This window comes from Microchirus variegatus (assembly GCF_963457635.1).
Source record: "Microchirus variegatus genome assembly, chromosome: 17".
NCBI lineage: Eukaryota > Metazoa > Chordata > Actinopteri > Pleuronectiformes > Soleidae > Microchirus > Microchirus variegatus.
Genome location: NC_139818.1, coordinates 13,709,183 through 13,729,878, shown reverse-complemented (window position 1 = coordinate 13,729,878; position 20,696 = coordinate 13,709,183). Strand labels below are relative to the sequence as shown.

Genomic DNA, 20,696 nt, shown 5'->3' with positions numbered 1-20,696 from the left:
GGTGTTATTTGATAACTTGAGGGATTTGCATGAAATTATGTTCATGTCAAAGGCAATTCATGTTGCAGGAAAATCCTCTTTGTTCAAAAGTAGAAAAATAAACAAATCAGGGTTTTTTTCTCCCAAAGAGAAAACTCTTGGTGATGCCTTAACAGCTGGTGTTGTGTTCTGGTGAGAATTCACACTAGGCCAAAAATATTTTCATTTATTTAATGATTTTTGTATCGTGCTGTATCCGTTGTTGTTTCAATATGTGTGTGAACACACATGTTATCCCTATGTTTAACCATAACTAGTTAAAGGTCCTATATTATGCAAAATCAACTTTTTAATCAATTAAATCCTTATATTTGGGACTCCTGGAGGTCCTATCAGTTGGGAAAGTGTGAGAAAATATGACTCACTCATGTGTTTGTGGTCCTCCTCAGTCTAAGTACAGGAGATAAAACATGCAATGTTGACTTCCACGCTCATTAGGACGTCACAAGACGTGGAATTCTCGTAATTGTTGTCTCGTGGAGCTCCGCTTTGTCCGTAAAACACACGAGAGTGCTGACGAGGGCAACAGTATCCGAAAACCGGAAGTCCGCAAAAAGTTCTATTCTTGGCTCCACAGTGCAGCACAGAGTTCTACGCAAACTTCCAGCCTCAGAGGATTTATCTGTCCAGTGGATACATGTTATGTGTGACGGCAATGTGCCTGCTAGAGGCTGCAAATGATCACTTTTCCAAATGCTTGATGCTCCCAGTAGCCTCTGTGGCTGATGTCATTTCCTGTCCCTTAAGTTTCGTTTTACTTTTCTATTTAAAGAGATACTACTAAACCGAGCGTTCTGAACAGGGCTGTTTTGTCAGGGTGATTGAACTGCTGTGGAGCTTCATCCTTATGGTATTTTGACCAAAGCATGTCACAGACATGTTCATTAGGACACCAGGGAACTAGGTTAACTTGGAGAAATAGGATATAATATGGGACCTTTAATGCCTAACCCTAACTTTAATTCAAATATTCATCCTAAACTAAACAGTTCCTCAGAAATAACGCTCTGTTTCATTAGGTTTTGGTCTCCATGAGGACTCCTGACAGGATCAGTGTTTACGCCATAATAGGTCCTAAAGCGGTAACAAATACAAGTACACACACAAACACACAATCAGCCAATCAGAGGTCAGAAAAGGGTCACCTTTGCTTACCTGGTCTCCCGGGTAACGAGGAAGAAGCTATCATCAGGGGCATCGATCCAGTTAGGGCGTCTCTTGCGGATCATCATTCCACCTCGGGTGTTTCCGCTGCTGCTGCTGCGGCCGTTGTGCTGCAGACATAAAATGAAATATTATTGAATCTCCAACAGGCAGTGGTTCAGTCAGAATTAAATTCAGTCTGCTGGAAAAATAAACGAGAGAGAGGGCGAGAGAACAAGACACGTACCAGGAGGGGTCCACCTGTTGTACCTGGGTTCTCTGCAATAACAAAGCCACGGCAGTGAGACAAAAATGCTAAGTATGCATGAGGGAATCTGTCAGTTTTGAAAAGCATTGATTAGTTAATGACTTTTCCTTAATGCGAGTGGTGCAACATGTGACTGTGTTTCAATTTCAGTAGAAATAATGAAGTTACCAATAAAAAACAAAGTGTCAGAATGAAGGTGATTCCAAATTATCCAAATGACCCCCATCTGCTGATTCGTTTTCATTAGAATTAGTTGTCATTCTCTCCAATGAACTAGTTGAGATAAGAAATTGGAAGAAAAGGTTATCAACTCCAGGCAGTACCTCCACTAATTTGACTTTATCAAGCAAACTGGTGACAAGAACATTAGTTATCAACACTGCACAGCCCCCAAGGTTCATTAGCATGAGAAATAGCTTGGATTAAAGAGAGAAGGGGTGATTTTTCCATTTAAATCATTTATTTGAACAGAATTTAAAAACCTTCTCTGTGCAGGAGTAGATTGAGCTATAAGTCAGTGCAAGTTCTTTTTTTCTTTATTTTTATTAATATAAGAAAAGCATATATTTGTGTCTACCTGAGCGCCTTTCTGGCTCAGCCCTGCTGTGGTGATGGTAGCTGCGTTTTCCCAGCATGCCGTGGGGGCCGTGTGGGAGGGAAGAGAGGAGGCGCCGCGGAGGAGGCGTCTGCAGCCCGGGGGTGCGGTGGGAGCGAGGGGCGTGGGCTGCTGGACGGGACTCTGAAAGAGACACCACAGTGGTATTGCATCAACTGTCTCCTACAGAACCATCTGATACATAACTATTAAGTAAAACAGAGAAAAGTTGGACAGATCGTGGTTAAATTGTACCATTTAGGTGTCGTGAATTACCTAGAAATTGCAGGACGCTGGTCAGAGTGCTCCTTTGGGCGGCTCTGGTTTTGGGTAGGTGGGTCCCCTGCCCTTCTGACACCCTTAACATGTCTAAACACACACACACACCCATTTACAAACCATTGCAGTGTTTTTCACACTGTATGAACTCTCTCTAGTCCTTTCACAGAATCATGCAATTAAAACCAATTTTGTGGGAAATCAGTTGAGGATAATGAGCGTCAATGATTGTGTAAATGACCTCGTTCCAAATAAATGTAGACACAGGGATCAATGTTGAGCAAATGACTGAGGTAATAATAGGGTGACTTGCTGCCAGGGACGGCATGACCACAAAAACATCAGCACATGCACACAAACATACTGTAAACACACATACATCAAAATATGAGGGGCGTTATGAAAGCAGGCACTGGATGTCGAGTGCATGCTGGGAGAGGGTTGTGGTTGGCGTTGTGGCTCCTTTTGAGGATGGTGGAGTTGATGGACAGATCACATGGACACATGAAGCACAAGGACTCAGAAGAGATGCTTTCAGGTGTGACTTTATTGGAGGTCTACTCTCACGTTCACACAGTGATGAAATAAAAGAGCAAAAAGAGGTAGAAGACGAGAATATTGCAGCAGTTGGAAGGAAATGGAAGGACAAGGAGGCGAAGTTTGTGGGGCGGCTCTGAGCGGCAAATCCTGGCTGCAGGATTTACAAAAACAGAGGAAGCAACAGGATGGAGGCATGAGAATATTGAATGATGTGAACACAGGAAAGAACAGTTGAGTGATAAAACACCATGGTCCAAGTTCAGGAGATGACTTCGTATGGCCTGGTGTGGGAAATGGGGAGGGTATGGTGGGATGAAGCCAGTAGCAAGAAAACAGCTACTGTAGTTATTACTTGTACCAAAGAAAATTCTTCAGCTTCTTTAAAGTCTCATCTGTCCAAAAGCTTATTTTCAATCCATTCATTTTGTCCAGAACACTCACAAAAACACATGATTAACAGCATGAGGACAAATGTGCACGCAAAAAAGAAAAGAATAATAAAAAAAAAAGTTTAACAAAAGGTAATGGTAAACACAGTGAAGCTATTTACAATAAACATTTGTGGCTGAGACAACATGCCATGACAGCACAGAGTGGGCAACGCCTTTACCCAGAGTGCCGTGCAAAATAGAGCCTCTCTTAGTAAAATACATTTTCTCTACATCTACCTTCAGCAAATATACGGCTCAGACTAGAAGATTAGTTCCTATTACGCTAACCGTTAGGGACAGGAGCAAAGTAAGTCATTATTCTTATTTATCATTACTTTTATGTGTATTATTTCTGTAGAATAGCCTCGTTTAGCCCATAAAACTTTGTGTATGATTTCAACAGTGGATTTCAGCTCACAGTGACTAAGATAACATGACAGACAAAATAATAAAAATAGGTCTATGAATGAAAAGATGATCAAAACTCATAGTAATGAGGACAGACAGTCTTTATTGGAAAATGGGAGGGGAGAATACAAAAACCAAAATAATAATATAACAATAATAATAAAAACAGAAAGGGAGACCAACAGGGGTTTGGGGGCGGAGACAAGCAGAAATGGGGTGTGATGGTGGGGCAGTCAGGGTGAGAATGGATGGTGAGTGTATGCGTGTGTCTGTGTATGATGTGTTTTGTCTGCAGGTGTGTGTATGTGTGTGTCCATGCGGCAGAAGTTAGGAGGAATTGAATGAGCTCTTACACTCTGCCTTTATGGCCCCACAGTTAATGGGGATAAAGGGCCGGCGCGCAGCGCGGCGCAGCTTGATGATGTCACGGCACATGTGCCGGGCCAGCTTGGTGAGGCGAGTGGCTTGCAGCAAGAAGGCCTGCTTGGTCTTCATGGAGGACTTGGGGCTGCCGCTGTTTCGCATCGGCACCATGTGGTTGGACTGACGAGGACCATGACCTCGAGGACGAGACTCCTGGGACGGAAGGAGGGAGAAACGGAGAGAAGGTCACTGAATACAGGTTTTCTGGTGCAGTGTTTTAGGTGCTTTGAAAAAGTGTATCTCCATTTAGTCCATTTAGTCAATATTATTACATTTTTGGGTTTCTTCAAAAGCACAAAAGTTAAACATATACTTGCTCCATATTCCAGTACATTTTATAATGCCTACAGTTAGTTGCATGTCAAAAGACTAATTATTTAATATGTGCAATTAAATTTACATGTTGACGGTTGTACATATTTGCCCATTATATTGCAGCTTTTAAATACATGGTCATAAAAAAATGCATTCATTATTTGAGCAATGCTCAGCTGCCAGTTAAATACTAGTACATGAAAACCTTGAATCTTACTGTGAGAAAAGTAAATTAAATTCAATGTGCTGATTCAACTTTCAACGGTTATGTTAGAAGTTATGATGCTATTTGACTAAATGCACGGACACTTCCTATTTCCAGTAAGCTGTCAACCAAAGATGTTCTAAAATCTGTGTCTGCAGAAGTTACCAAGAGTATTTACCAACAAATTTAACACAAACTGTGCAGTCAGGGATGCAGCAATGCTCTGCTGTTGTCTCCTCATGACACTGAAATTAAAACGCCATTCAGGGATAACTAATAACCCATGACTACAACTGACCGGAAGTAAACTGGCCGTCTTATATATGTTCTCTTCTTATATATGAAGAGAACTTCAGCAGAGATGGGTCTGGCAGAGCTTATCACAAGGCTGTCTGACAAATCTGTATTAAAACTGTCCACTGACTGGATAATATAAAACTGCAGGTGCATACATGTAATTAACATTCGTAATGGCTGTACTTCATTTGTATCAGCATGTTTTTAAGAATTTTGTACATTAAGGCTGTCACTGTAATGACGTGAAAAGTGGCACTTCCATTAAACTGTGAAATAATTCACTGTGCTTTTGTCAAAATGTGTGCACAGAAACATAATGGAAGTTGGTCCAAAAAAAATGTATATATAGAATTTCTTAAAATATTAAATATTTTACACTTCTATTTAACACTGCATTATTATAAACAGAGAAGTGCAAACTGAGTGGCTTTTAGTACCAGACATAGAAGCCCAGTATATGCTGTGGATGGACAGAAATAAACGGGTCATTTTCACACCAGAACACAAGCTCCAACAGTAAATCAGAAGGTGTGTGTGAATAAGGGCTATTAAAAGCTAATATGTTAGATGCTAAACTTACAGTGGTCACTGGAGTCGGGGAGGCCCTCTCCTCTGGGGCTTCTGCTCTGCTTGGCATCTTCAGGCCACCGTATTTCTTCCAGTACATCCAGCAGGATACGCACAGTCGACACTGCATATTTGGAGGACCCCATGAGTACCACTGGGCCGACTGCATGGCTGTTGATGTACAAAATGCATTAATGTTTGTCTGAGGCATCATGGGTAAAAAGAAAAAAAATGGTCTCAAGACACTTTGCGAATTGAACCCTGTCCTCTCCCTTAATTATTTGATCAAAATCAATACACAAAGAGGAGTCACAGAAGATGCTATTGACTGTAGAGATATCGACTGCAGAGAGGAGTACATACAGTGATTAACAAAATGCAACGAACACTGTCCACACAGATACAGTGTATGTGTTGGCAGCATAAATGTATATATTCAGGACTGGGTTAAAATTATGCTTAACAGAGCTGCTTTGTCAAACCCCAACTCCAGTTTTTAACATATTAGTTGTGCAAGAAAGTGTAACGTTGATGTGTTGCAGGTAAAAATGAGTGCTTGATATTTTATGATTCACAGGACTTTACTCAGAGCTTGGATGCAGATAATTCCTTCAATTCTACATTTTCTATTGCTGCGAGGGCTGTAGTCAACTAAACAGCAAACAATTAAACGTATTTAATAATACTGGTTGATGAGTGTTTTCCTGTTTTTCATAATCTCAATCTGAATGTCTCCAAGTTTTATTTTACATACATACTGTAGTAGCACAGTAGGTCCAAACTTTGCCAACAGGAACCAAGCGGTATAAAGCATCCCTATTCTTATAAATAATGACAGATTATCAAACTCACTATAGCAGCTCTCGCAGGCTCTGCCGCCACCTGCTGCATGAAAGGCCCCGGGGCCCGCACCATTCACTGTCGCCATCTTGCCATTGGTCATTGAGATCTGGTTGGGGTTGGGTTTATTACTGTCAGATAAAAAAAGAGAGGTGGAGATTTAAGAAACACAAACAGCTGTAGAGCCACTTTCTGCAGGACCAACAACAATCATTATCATCTTGCAGCCACAATTACAGCAACAATGGTGACTGAATATTAGAAAGTGACTTACTAAGTGGGGATATAAACCTGCTTCAGTTTGCTCTCTGCCTCTGCTGCCTTCAGTCTCTTCTGCTCAGAGACAAACAAAAGTAGGGTGGAGTCATTAATGCAGCAACAAAAGAAATCTACTGTTTGACAACCTTGATAATCAAACAAGCTGAAAATAGGATTGTGCCATTTCCTTTCTGCTGAAATAAGCTGAAATACAAGTAAAAGGAATTTGCTATGAACAGTTATTTTTGTCAGATTAGCACACACCATAACCTACCCTTTTCAACCTGTACACCCACTGATTTATAAACCCATTCTAAGCATTTCCTGAAACAAAATTAACTTCACATATTTCTTACACCAATTTCACACTGTTCTCCTCTACCCAGCATGTAAATAGCTGCATAATTGTTTCTGTGGCTCTCACAGGAAGCAAGGAAGCTTTCTAAACTCAATTTAACTTAGTCAAAGTTAAACAAGAAGTAATCTCAAAATGTCAACATCACAGTTTAAAGAAATAATTATTCTCACCTGTTGCACATATCTGTCTGTGGTCTTCCACATGTAGTAGTACTCTATGATACTGGTCAGTGACTTCCATGGCAGCTTCACAAGAGGAAAGAATAAAGATGTGTAGTGGTGGGGGGTGGGGTGAGGATGTAGACAGAGAGTAAATTAATGATATTAATATCTCATGTTCCTGCCATCTGGGTGCGAAAGCCTTCATATATATTCATGAGGGAGAGAGGCATCGCAACCACAGAGACCGAAAGCTACCAGCTTTGGTTCAGAGTCTCGGATGAAAACACACACATGGACACACGCAGTGATTCACACATTTAATAAGTATTCATGAGCACCTGGTGCCACCACATACACCCATAGCCTACCTTCCTTCTAGAGTCTAGGTAGGTGGTGCGAAGGAAAAGTTCGAAAGAATAAAATTGTTACCCCCTGCAGGCTTAAAAGGTGGCTACTAAAAATTGGCAATTTCATTCCTCACAGAGCAACGGCTGAGGTCAGCGTGGATTCAAACCAATTACAATGGATTTTCATTGTGACAAGTTTTTGCTGTGGGCGAAGGACGAATCACAGTCCAGAGAAACATCTCAAATTGCCATTGCTGCATAAGATTAAGCTGTCAAAGCGAATGCTTAGTAAGTTTCAAAAGGCCACGCATTTTACTAGAATACATCCAAACATGCAACCCCTATCTGCAGCTTTCACAGTGTAATGATTGGCTCAAGTTTATTGTCAATGGCAGACAATGTAAGCTTTTAATGGTCATTTAATTGACAGCTCTGAAGCCAGAGCAGAGATTTGACAACATATTGTTTTATTAAAGTAAAACCTGGTCACTAATTGAAGGAGGTCCTGCTGACTACAGCTGCTCTTCTCCATTAAGAGCGAAACTATCAACAGACACTGCTGTTTAAGCAAAAAAGGCCTCCATTTGAAGAAAAGTCGGAGGAGAATACTGGTGCCCTTTAGGGTCACAAGATACTCAGAAAATCTCTGCATAATAGGTGTTACAGAATTACATATATACAACATGACTACGGTTAACATGACACAAGGTCTTACATCCAGCCGCATTCACAATATTTAAAAAGCAAATTCCCTTATACCTATCACATCACCATAAATGTGTTGGTGCATTTTTGTCAAACTGCCATCTTACAGCAGCAATACTTAATAAGACACAAAGAACTAACACTCTGGACCATGTGTCTGGCACAGCAACCTTTATATTACCTTGCTAGATTTTGACCTAAATGCACTTTTTCATCATCTTAAAACATGTTCCATCAAATCACTTTGGTAAACCAATGGCTGTTTCTTACTCAAGATGACTGATAACCCTCAGATCCTAGCCCATGTGACTGTACAGAAGCCAGAGATAATGGCAGTTATAAAGAAGAACTTACAAAGTCTTGTCGAATGTCATTGAAGTCTTTTCCGTATTTCTCTAGTGCCTCTTCAAACATGGCAGCTTCTGAGGCGCTCCACTCCTCCATCTCATCTCTACAGAGTACTGGGCCTCCCGCTGGAACCAGCACACTCAGTGCACTGGACAGATCGTAATTATGACGATGCAGTGTGTCCATCGCATGGAACTGCAACCAAGAAAGACATCACATTATTATATATCACAGGGATTCTCACTTAAGTACACTCAAGCCTAATGGGAGCAAAGGTAGACAAGCCAGCTGCTTTGATGCCTCGAAAGACCTAAGCACAATAATAGACATTGCCAGATGGGGACACTGATCCAAATGTGGATTGCTGTCATCAGTGGAAAAATGTCACATGTACCACACATTTTTGAGACTGGGACAACATGAAAGCAATGCAAACACGGTCTCAACAAGTTTGTGACTCATTTATAATCTAGTAATTGTGTACTAAAGAAATTCTCAGATGCCTAAAACAAAGAACAAAGCATTGCACACGTTCACATCTAGATGAAGGTTCAGACTTTGAGAAGCCATGATCTAACTGTCGTTCTATTTGAAAATTGCGTGTATTTGAGTTTGTGTCAAACTCACCAGTGTGATATCTCGTGAGGCTGCAGCAGCACTCATGTGTAAGCTTGGCTGTCTGACTGAGCTACTGCAGTCCAGCGCTCTCGCAAAGGTCCCAACCGCCCTGAAGAAAAGAAAAGTATATTGGTGACACTTTTATATAGCTATGAATTACACATGTATACATCTTATACATCTCAGTAGGGTACATTTTTTTCTATTAACAAGTGCTGTACAGAAAAACACGCTCTGGATATGCTTCCAGTGAAGGAAAGAGCAAATACAAACAGGCTGGGATGCATGAAATGAAGTGTCAACTAAAAGATTGAACACAATCTTTGTGTCATTAATTTTTAATAAGATATTGACTTTTTACATATCAAATAGAGTGATACATTCACATATCCTTCAAAGAAGAAGAGTGAAAATAATGAGCTGCACTCACTGTATGAGCCATCTCTAAAAACAGCAAGACTGTCCATTTATTATTTAGCAGTCAGTCTGCATTCCTACTGCATTATCATATACAAACAGAGCAGCGCAATGGAGTTGACAAACAATATTATCCTTTACAGCAGGACGGGTCATAAAGTGTTGATACTAAGAATTATTCCATCTATCTGCAGCTGCAGAATGAACCAGTGATTTAAACAGGGTGTTGTCTGTGTTGGAGGTGAACGACGATTTACCGTGCCACTACTAGGAATTGGTCTATCTGTTTGTTTGAGAGTGGACACTCTGGATCCCATAGCTTCTCTTCTAGCTTCGACAGGTCCCTGTCATCTGCCTCACCTGCAGAACAGAGAGACAACAGCTTTAGACAGAATGACAGCATTGTCACAGGCTGGCAGTGAAAGAAAAGCAATGTTTAATTCCTGGTCATCTGCTTCAAGGTTATGTCATGATTGTAATTGCGATTAAATTGTCTGGAAATTGTTCTCTAGCTGTTTAAAGAAATCGAGTTCCATGGTTGTACTGGACTGAACATGCACTTTAACCAAATCCAAGTTCAATCTGATAACATGTCCATATTCATCTCAAAGTAAGAAAAAGAAAGAAAAAAAACACATTTCTAAACTCAAGCAATAAGGTGGTCAATGTGTAAAACCATTCTTATTAAAATTTGCAGGTATAAACTGCATGAAGCCACTAAAACACCATTACCATTGCCAGTGGTTGTTATGCCATGTAGTGTTCTTTCGACTCCTGCTGCGTCACCTTGTGTGAATTGTGACGTCATGGATGTGTCAGGTACATAATGAGTCAGGGGGGGAAAAAGTGAGGATCACTACACAAATAAATGCTAACAGCTGTGATAACAGCCAAAAGAGAAATGTCCATTGTCTCTTTGCACTCAGTCATGTCAAGTGTGGCCACTCAATACTAAATAACAGCTTATTTTATCGATTTCTATCAGTTCAAAAACAGCTGCAATTTCCTTACAAGACAGTCTACCTTTCTCTGCTGCAACCTTTTGAGACCGGTCACGCAGAAATTAAATTTACAAAACCTGTCACACATCAAATATTGAGTGAATCGGCTTGTGTGCATTTCCCACTGACCCTCTTGTAGCATTTCAGGTACATCTGCCTGAAAGCGAGGTCCCACTCTGATCTCTCCTTTGTCTGCCAGCAGTGTCTTTTGTGTCGGGTCATACACCAGCGAGTAGAAGAACGTATCCTGGGAAAAACATTTACCAAAACAAAGAATCAGCCTCTACATTTCTCGCCGCAGGGTTTTTGCACTGGCTCCAATGTCAAGCACATCTTCGTGACATATACTGTATGACCCTAAACCTTGAATCTCTTTTTAATTCTGCTGGTAAACACAAAAATCCCCGGCTGTTTTAAAACAGAAAATCATCACTGTGAATCTGCATTTTACGTTTAGATTTTTCTACAGCTTAGAAAAGAAAAAAAAAGAAATTAGTCAGTGAAAAGAGAAGAAAAACAATGACTTAATTGTTTACTTATTTGATAATTTGGTGTTGGCTGAACATGGGAATATTTGGACGCAATGATCCTGGGTTTTAAGAAACTCTAGTACTCATGTTTGTCATTTTATAAATAATATTTAACACCAAAACAAATGGTTGGAGCAGTAGCTGATTTTCCCCTCAGTGGACTCACCTCTTTGTCAAGGTATGAAAGAACAGCTTCAGTCTCATTTAGTAATGCAACACTGCACTTGCCCCTGATAGAGATAGAAGACAGAAGACAAGCAACATATAAATCAAGACATTGTTTGCTGTTGTGAATTAGGCATGGATGACTGAATATCCATGAGCACTGTCTGTAGATTATGAGCGGTACAGTGTGTGTGTGTGTGTGCGCACATAAGTGACAGTAAGTGCGTGTACAATACCTGATGTGTGTTGCAGGTAGACTCTCATACTGTCGAGAGAGGAAGAGCTCTCTGTGGCGAAGCTGGTGTTTCTGTTTTTCTGTCAGGTCTGTCTCTGTTGGGTTCTCCTTCTCTTCTTCCAGCTCCTCTGCAAATGCACAAATAGTGACAGCATACAAAATGACTTCCAACAACATACTCCAAAGGACACTGATGCTCTTAAATGGTAGCTATGGAGGCACAGCGAAAAGAAAAAAACGACAAGAAATATGACAGGGGCTAACTCATGACAGATCCATTAATGAGAGATGGTTAAAGTCACAAATGGTTTCAGCCCAATTCTCCCATTTATCTTTCACATCTGAATGACAATGATGCACAGTTGAAAAAACCTCATTCAAGGGCAGAAACAAGACAAGAGGCAGCTAAAGAGAATCTCTTGAGAGCTTGGTGGTTAAAAGCAATTGCTGACATCTATAAAAGACACTATTGACATCTATTAAAGAGGACCATTACTACTAATGTAATTTTAAGAACATTGTTTTTCTACAAATACTGAATTCACTGGTTTTCTGCAGCTGATTCAGCACATATGTAATGTAAGCCATTAACATTTTAAAATTTTGTCGAACTTATTTGTCACAGATGCTTTAAAAAAAAAGCATGCTATGGCGCAGCATTCCCTAACAAAATCAACAACATTATTTTTCATGCTTTAAGTAGCCAGCATACTTATGCATGGCTGAATAGCACTGGAAACTATAATTTATATATAGCTATAATTTTCTAAAACCATCAATCTGACATTCAGGCCGACTTCATGCTGTGACCGTGGGTTGTGCAGAGGTGAGAAAATGTGCACTGTTATCTGCATATTTAAACAATAACAACAACGCCCCCCTGCTCTCCAAGATGGCAAGCTTTCCATCCCATCCTCCACTGAGCACACTCAGACGAGTGTCTTTGTCCGATTTATCAATTCTCAATTAGATGTGTAAGAGTTGAATTCGACTTCTAAATTGTAGTGGTGGTTGTAAGGATTTGGCATGTGCACTTCTCATTACCGTAACTCCTAGACTCCTAGTTTGTGATATGTAGAAAATTCAAAACTATGGACTGGCCATCTGTCCACGGTGTACCCCACTTTTTGTCAGCTAAAAGTGGCACAACACTCCCATGACCCTCATGTGGAGAATAAAGTGGTAGAAGATGGATGGACACCATAAAGCAGAGAAATAAAGCTTTGCACCATATACTATTGACCGCCCAAACACAAGACAAGATTCACCAGTGTGTCACACGTTTGTTACCGTAATTCCTTAACGGTTGAAAAAGTGAAAGTTATCTTCACTTTCAGAAGCACTCACTCACTTAACATTTTTGACAATTCTACAGCCATAAAATCAAAATTCATCCAGACAGCCTGGTCATCACAATAATCATAAGAGGGTTAAAGCAGGAGAAGTCAAAAAGCTTTCAAGGTTTGTTACTAGTGTGTGTAGGTGGGATGTTATGAAGAGCGTAATGTTCGGCTCACAGCTGTTTGTTCCTGAGGTGCAATAATTCATCAACTTGAGACAAAATACAATTCTGCTGACAATGCCACAAAATAACTCCACTCAGAGCACTGGTGTACTAAACAAAGCCATAAATTGTGTTGTCTGAAACTTCATCAATACTATCTCTGCTGACCAGCTGGTATTTATCACTGGTTCCCCACAACTTATTTTCCTTGTTATATTGCAAGCAAAACGCCAAGTTAAACATCATTGGAAATGTATTGAAAGCTTCCTAAACAAAACGTCTGTATGACAACACCACCCACTTTTTGTTCCAGCATAATACAACCAGAAAGACAATCAATTTCACTCTCTCACTCTCATGAATGAGGAATTCAAAATTACTTTTAAAATCCAAGTTTACATTTCAGTTGCACCACAAACAAAACCACTGTCACAGTAGAGCACTAGGGCTGTTATCAACCAAAGAAACTCTTAGACGACGAAAGCCCTGAATTTCGACTAAAAATCGACTAGTCAACTAGTAATATCAGCACAATAACTGTTGAGGAATACAGAGCGAGACTGAGGAGCTCAGCTTCACGACTGACACACACGGCTGACCACGGGACACTGTTGCGGGCAGGTGCATCTGAAGTTATAAAACCAATCAACGATTATTAGACTTAAACATTGAAATATTCTAATAATTCTGATATGTTCATACTCAAAACAGACGGCGCAACCTTAGCTTACCGTTTTTAAATGATACGCCACGATTGTAGTAAAGCTGTGAAAAGCAAACTGTTGCTTGCAAAGTTTGCGTTCCACTTTTTTAACGTCATCTACTTTTGAAAAATGCTGCCACACTGCTGATGTCTATGACATGGATGCGAAACATGGGTGCTCTAAAACACCCCTATTAGCACTTGGTACTTTCCTCCTAATAAAATTCACCATAAAAAAAATTATAATCAAAAATAATTTTGTCGACCAATCACAATTTTGGTCGAGCCAGAATGTGTCGACCAATTAGTCGAGCAGTCGACTTTGACTTTACAGCCCTATAGAGTACACATTACATTTGTATTTGACTCATAAATTAAATGAATAATCAATATTCAAAACTGCATTTTAATTTTCAACTTCTAGACTGCTTATTCTGTGCCTTAATTAAAAGACAAGGCAAACAGAGAAATGCTTTTTCGTTTTCATGTTCGCCGCAAAGTGTTTCATAATTCAAATGAGTTCGCAATACGGACCATAGCAGACCAGACTTCTCTGTTAAATATAGACATGTCAGACATTTCCCTGGTAATTTTCGGAGATTAACCCACGTTTTTAGGATTGTTAAGGTAGTTTTAACTGATCTACAGTTCAGCATTATTGTTTGGCTCGATCCTTGTGTCAGAGTTCTCTGGAGGACAGACTCCGTGTGACACAAACACACACAGCTGCAGCGTCTATGCAGCCGGTCACAGTCAGCGGTGCTGTCCCTAAACACACCAGACTCCTTAGTGAGATTTTAGACGTTTCCTCCGGTAATTGTTGGAGATTAACCAATATTTTTGGGATTGTTACGTTAGTTTTAACTGATCTACAGTCAGTTGTGTAAGACTTTTCTTCCTGTGACGGCACTCACTGGTCAATCAGTCAGTCGGTAGTCTGCCGATAGTACCTGTTCAGCACCATAGATATGGAAAGGGTAGATGTGTCGTCCGCGCTGCTGGCCAATACTGTCGTTGGACACTCCGCCGTAAGACATCTATACTTTTGATATCTATGCTCAGCATGATTGTAAGAACAATGGGAGTGGTCAGTGACGTCACTATCCTGCGCAGTTCCGTATTGCGAACTCATTTGAATTACGAAACACTTTTTGCATGCGAACATGAAAACGAAAAAGCATTTCTCTTTTAATTAAGGCACAGAATAAGCAGTCTAGAAATTGAAAATTAAAATGCAGTTTGGAATATTGATTATTCATTTTATTTATGAGTCAAAAAATGCAGCTACATTTTGAAAATGAAAAAGTATTTCTGTTAATGCATTTTAATTTTCAAATTTGACAATTCAAATTGAATTGTGTTACCTTTTTGCTGGAGGATGTTCTGAAAATTAAATCATAAATGTCATTTTCTTTATCAAATTAATTAAGTCACAGAATGAGCAGTCTTGAATTTGAAAATGAAAATGAATTTTGAAATATTGATTATTCATTTAATTTATGAGTCACAAAATGCAGCTCCATTTTGAAAATGAAAAAGCATTTCTGTTAATGCATTTTAATTTGGATAATGGCACTAATTTGCTTCCATAGTAGTTGTGACCAATTCAGACACATTCTTGAGCTTCCCTAATTGCATCCATGAAGATTTCTCACAATCAGTGCCTATCCAATTGAACAACAATCAGGAGCAATTGTTTTTGAATATACTTGTGATTGAATATCAGCAGCAGAGAAGTTTGCCTGACTATCAAGCAGCAGAAAGCCCACTTTATCTCAGCATGGAAATGTCCATTATTACTTAAAAACTGGGCAATACGTTAAAGAAGAGTCACTTAACTAAACTAAACGTGTGCAATAACCAAAAGACTGTCTCGTCATCAGGCCACTCAATGACAAACACATTGATAGATGTTTTAAGAAAATTCAAAGAAAAAAAACTTCTTAGTCCAAGTCAGTGTGAATAAATTGCCCCAAATCCAGCAAGAGGAAAACAGTAAACCATCACATTAGTGATGATACAAAAAGATAAATGTGCCATTTTTGTTTGTGAAAGGTCAACTGTTAAAACATTAATGTATTGTTATTTGAAGTGAATTCACTTTCACATTTACATACTTGTTTCTTGTAATTACAGTCAAATGAATTAAATTGCCTTTTGTGACAAAAACAGAAAGTCTGAATATATGATGACTCACTTGCATGCTTGTCTGCGAGCTGGATGAGGGTGTGGGAGATGTCTCTCCTTCTGTAGAAACAAACCACCTTGGCCTCCACATTCCCACTGGCCGTCTGACACAAGAGAGAGGAGAGGAAAGAGATTCAGTATGACTGAAAGCGATGGCAACACCTCCCTGCACACATCTCTAATTTCCCAAGAGACCTGGAGTTCTTGTGTGGCTGTCAAGCTTTGCTACTATGACAGGCTGACCAGAACAGTGACAGAACTCATGATGAAATGATTGATTGACAGTCTCACTGTGTAATTAAGAGGACAAGCTTAAAAAGACTCATTATAAAATACTCATTGTGCAATGCCCTGACTGATGGGGAGTGAATGGACATGAAGGTTGAAGAAAACAGCTTCCAACATCAGCTGCTTTGGGGAGGACGTAGACACTGTAACAGCAAATGCAACTTTACAACAGTGTTCTCCTGAAGGTTGTGTGAAGGAGATCCAGCAAAAAAAAATAATCTTATTTCATCTACCACCTTTAAACCCTTCTGAAATTTTTAATCTCCTCTGGCTGTACAGAATACCTTACTCCCAGTTATTTTGGGATATTTTTTCAGGGTGATATTGATGAGAACCAACACTGCATCACTGTATTTATTTCTCTAATGGCATGACGAATATAATAAAGATAAAAACTTTTTTTGACTTGCCTTTTAAGAATGACTTGTTGTTAACTAACACACTGTAACTGATGCACATATGACATAAGTCAAAAGATGTTAACTTATCAAACAGCAGTAAAGAAATATTAGGCCAGGTTGATTTTCAAAACCAGTCTGACCAGGCCAGCAAATAAATATACATCATTTTTCAAATTTACATCAATATTTTTAAGCTATGTGGGCTCCTAAAATGTTAACATTACAAAACAATGTCCACAACTACCTCCTACAAGGTATGTCAAATGATATAAATACGATTTAGAAAAGAAGGAAAAAGTGATGCCTTTTTCAGTTATATTACAAAATAAATAGTCATGGAACGCACACAACAGAGACACACCACAGCAAAGGGGCTTGGGGTGCAAACACAGAGAGGAATCCTTGTTATTCACCCTCAGGCCTAAAAGAAGCATCAACACTCAAAACATGAGAAAAATATGCCAGTACCTTGTTGAGTTCCTCTATCCGGCGGATCAGGTAAGGGTTACTAGAGGAGTTCTCAAAAAAAACATAATCTGCAACACAAAAACACACAGATGACTTCAGTATATCAGATATACATACAGCATCATCATCTTGTATTATGTATCTATGCATTATGTATATGCACTGTACAACGCTCTTCACAAATGTGAAAAATATCATGACTTTTTCATAACAAAGGTTATAGAGAAACTTAATTTACAGTGCACGACTAAATTGACAAATAAACTGTAAGCAAGTACGACTGAGAATATCCAAAAAGCAATATGCATGAATGTTGTCGGGTTTCCACAGTACAGTGGTAACTTAGTCGTGTCAAATAATCAGATGATAGGGATGGAGCAAAGTCATACTACCTGACTTTACATTCGTATTCAACAAAACTGGTGTTAAAATAACTTGGCCTAGGTTTAAGGAGACCGAAATCCAGGCTGGTTCAATTACATCTGCAAGACGTTGTACAGTAACTTTGGGAAACTCTGGTGTGAGGCAAATGCTGCCCAGAATGCTGTCATTACTACATTCCTAACACACAAACAACCAAGTGAAGAGGTAAATACATCAAAGCTGTCAATGTGAACAATGACTGTTCAGTTGCACTGAGTGCATTATGTTACTGTTGACCATCTTCAAATGCAAAAAACGTGCACCCTTAAAGTTATAAAAGGATGGATTACTGCACAGAGAGGTAGAACTTTCCCTTTTGGTGCAAAGGTAACCACACTAGTGCTGAAACCATGAGTTGCTTTACATTAAATATTTTGATTGTTATTCTTTCAGTCATCTTCAATTAGATAGTCAAATGCTGGCAGATAATATCTGCACCTCATTTGTCATGGATGTTGAAAACTAGATATGTTTGATGTTTTGGACTTTAGGTTAAACAAATCCAAGTGGCAATGTGCCAATAAGTTACAGTTGGATGTAGTTGGAGTTTACAGAGAGTACTTGAATGCAGCAGTAGCACTACAACAGAGGTGAACATTTGGTCAACAGACAGATAGGCTAAAACAAAGCTTATTCGCCAGTGTAAATAAAGCCAATTTGAACCACCTGGGCAATATTGCACATTGTTCAAGTGACATGTCAAACAACAATGTCATTGAAGCTTTTTCGCAGTCAAAATAAAGACGTGGTACTCGAGTACGTGTGGATAAGAGGCGTTAGGTTTGAACCCCTCGGCGGAACGACGCCATGAATCGAGACAATAATTTGATGCTAAATTCCAGCAGACTGGTAACAAGCTAGCTAACCACTGAAGGCAACTGGCTCATTAACTGTACATACAGTAAATGAAGGCGGGTATTGCAGCAATACCAAGCATCTATTGTTACCAAGTATATGACAAACTGTGGTAAAATAGTGTAAAATGGGCACATTGACAGCCGTAACGTAATGAGTAAAGCATTTGCTGTCGCTAACGTTAGCTAAATTAGGGCTCGTACTAATGGCTGCATGCCAGAGGAGGCAAATACAAAGGCAGTCTCAGACTGTTCGGGGCAACAATTAAACAACCTTTAAAATCCACGTCCTGTCGAGAAGTCGCACGGCGTGAATGTTTCCATTATTTCTGGTCTAAATATCCGAATTCCAAGGCGCCACAATGGTGTCAGCAACTGAAAAATGTTTACATTTTGTGCTAGCCATTTAGCAAGCTGGCGGCTAGCTGCTGTGGCCACGACAGACGCGAGGCCTGACCCATTTTGGATCCCAAATATTTAGAAATGCTCACCTTTATGCACAAACTTAATGCCCCATGTTGCTGCAGCACAACCGTGCCTCACTATCGAATGCAAACAAGCTCACACAGAGACACAATACCACCGGGGGAGGCAAAACTGGAAGGATTTCAGTTTGATAAAAAACGATCCACATTGACATACATACCTCCGACCCGGTACATGTTGGCCGCCATTTCTGCCCTCCCGGAGTGTTAACGTAAACCATAAACTAACAGAAAAGAATAAATTAATTAAAAAAATATATAAATAAAAAAAATATCTCTTCAATTGGTAAAAGGTGCGATAAAAGTGTGGTCGCCGAGACTCCGAGCGTGCACCCGAGAGGTAGAATTTTGGCAAATCGACCCCCCCTCTCCTGGTACGATTCACGCCTCCCTTTACAATACAGTGAACTCACACAGTCGGATCAACCAGAAAAACCACTGACTGCTGTCGTTAGGAGGCACACACGTGCACGCGCAGCCACGCGCGCGTACACGTGGTGCGCGCGTGTTTATATACAGTATGATTGACCATTGTGTCACGAGCTTAGACACAAGCTTCTCTTGTTAAATTAAATAATTGTGGAAAGTCTTGACTTGAAATACACGTTTAAAATAAAAGTACATTACACAAAGTGTTTCATTCATTCATTTTACCTAACAAAAGGTTGTATCTAAGCTCATTATGCAAGAGAAAGAAAAACAAATAGTGCAATTCATTTTTAACCTCTTCTCTGTTTTCCTCTGGAATCCAGTGGAGGCGTCCGGTTTCCAGTGCCAGAGGCAAGAAAACCAAGTGAACACAGACAAACATGTGAGCTCTGCTCAGGTAATGTGTCACATATGGTTTGCCTTAGGTTGAACAACTTATTTTGACCATTTCTGTTAATTATTTAATTTGTCTAACACAACATGAGACATGCTTTTCTAAATACAGTATATATTGGCAGACACTGTTTTAAAAATCAGGAGCAGCATCTGATGAACCTGCAGAAACTAAATAAATCAAACATACAGCTTTAAGCAAAGATGCATCTATACTTTCACTACTGATTCGTGTTATTGTAACCAGAACTAAGCAACTGCAGTCCTATCACGTGTCTTCCTTAACGGTGTACAAACATGCACCAGGCAAGAAAATGTATTCTCAATCAGTCAATATTTACCCTATCAGGATATTGTTAAAACCAACTATGACGCATTTCACACTAATCTTTCAAACGTTCTATCCTAAATTCAGCATCTGTGTCTGTGATCGGTGTCCATTACATATACTAATTCGAATATTTAATACTAATAATGCTCCAAAAGTCATTAAAGTAGCTATTTGACTCCATTTAGCACTGAATCAGCAACATGATCTAATGCGTGTTCATAATAACCTAATATTATAAAAACCTTATTTCTATAAGACTCGTCTAAGTGCTTTACAAATATGGGGAAATAACACAAGCAAAACAAGACAAAACAAAAATATAAATAAAAATAAAAATAAATAAAAGACTGACATTTTAAAACATTACCATTTTGACTCTATTATCACAATAATCAGGTTTTGGCTAAAATAACAGAGTCCAGTATTCAACATGTGCGCCATCTACTAACTATTTCCGAATTTTGTTTCTTGTTTGTTTATTGAAGAATTCCATGCATTAAGGCATTTTTCTATAATGTTAAATCCACTTTGGAGAGAGAGCACTGTAGTTTCCCTACACGACTTTTTCTCTCAGTGCGTGGGTCCGTGCGCGCGCATGTGACATCACTAGTGGGATTGGCTGACTGGGGTGGAGAATCTCCTCCACTGGCTTCAGAGGGACAAGGAGAGGAGAGGAGTTTCCATCAGCCACGCAGCTCAGAGCAGGACCACTTTCATTTACCGTGAACCACGCCCGG

The 20,696-nt window shown here is 39.6% G+C and overlaps 1 protein-coding gene across 1 annotated transcript; it reads right to left on the bottom strand.

Annotated features, from left to right (window-relative positions):
* Window positions 1-3,900: 3,900 nt before the first annotated feature.
* On the bottom strand, window positions 3,901-19,084 carry mta3 (metastasis associated 1 family, member 3). The gene is made up of 14 exons (XM_083903801.1): window positions 18,968-19,084; window positions 17,045-17,112; window positions 15,898-15,991; window positions 11,495-11,621; window positions 11,260-11,323; window positions 10,693-10,810; window positions 9,820-9,922; window positions 9,155-9,254; window positions 8,534-8,722; window positions 7,137-7,211; window positions 6,625-6,683; window positions 6,363-6,481; window positions 5,524-5,681; window positions 3,901-4,279 (listed from the first exon to the last, which is right to left on the bottom strand). Exons 1-14 carry the CDS (start codon window positions 18,993-18,995, stop codon window positions 4,031-4,033), a joined length of 1,551 nt encoding a protein of 516 aa, XP_083759927.1. The 5' UTR covers window positions 18,996-19,084; the 3' UTR covers window positions 3,901-4,030.
* Between the last annotated feature and the right edge of the window lie 1,612 nt (window positions 19,085-20,696).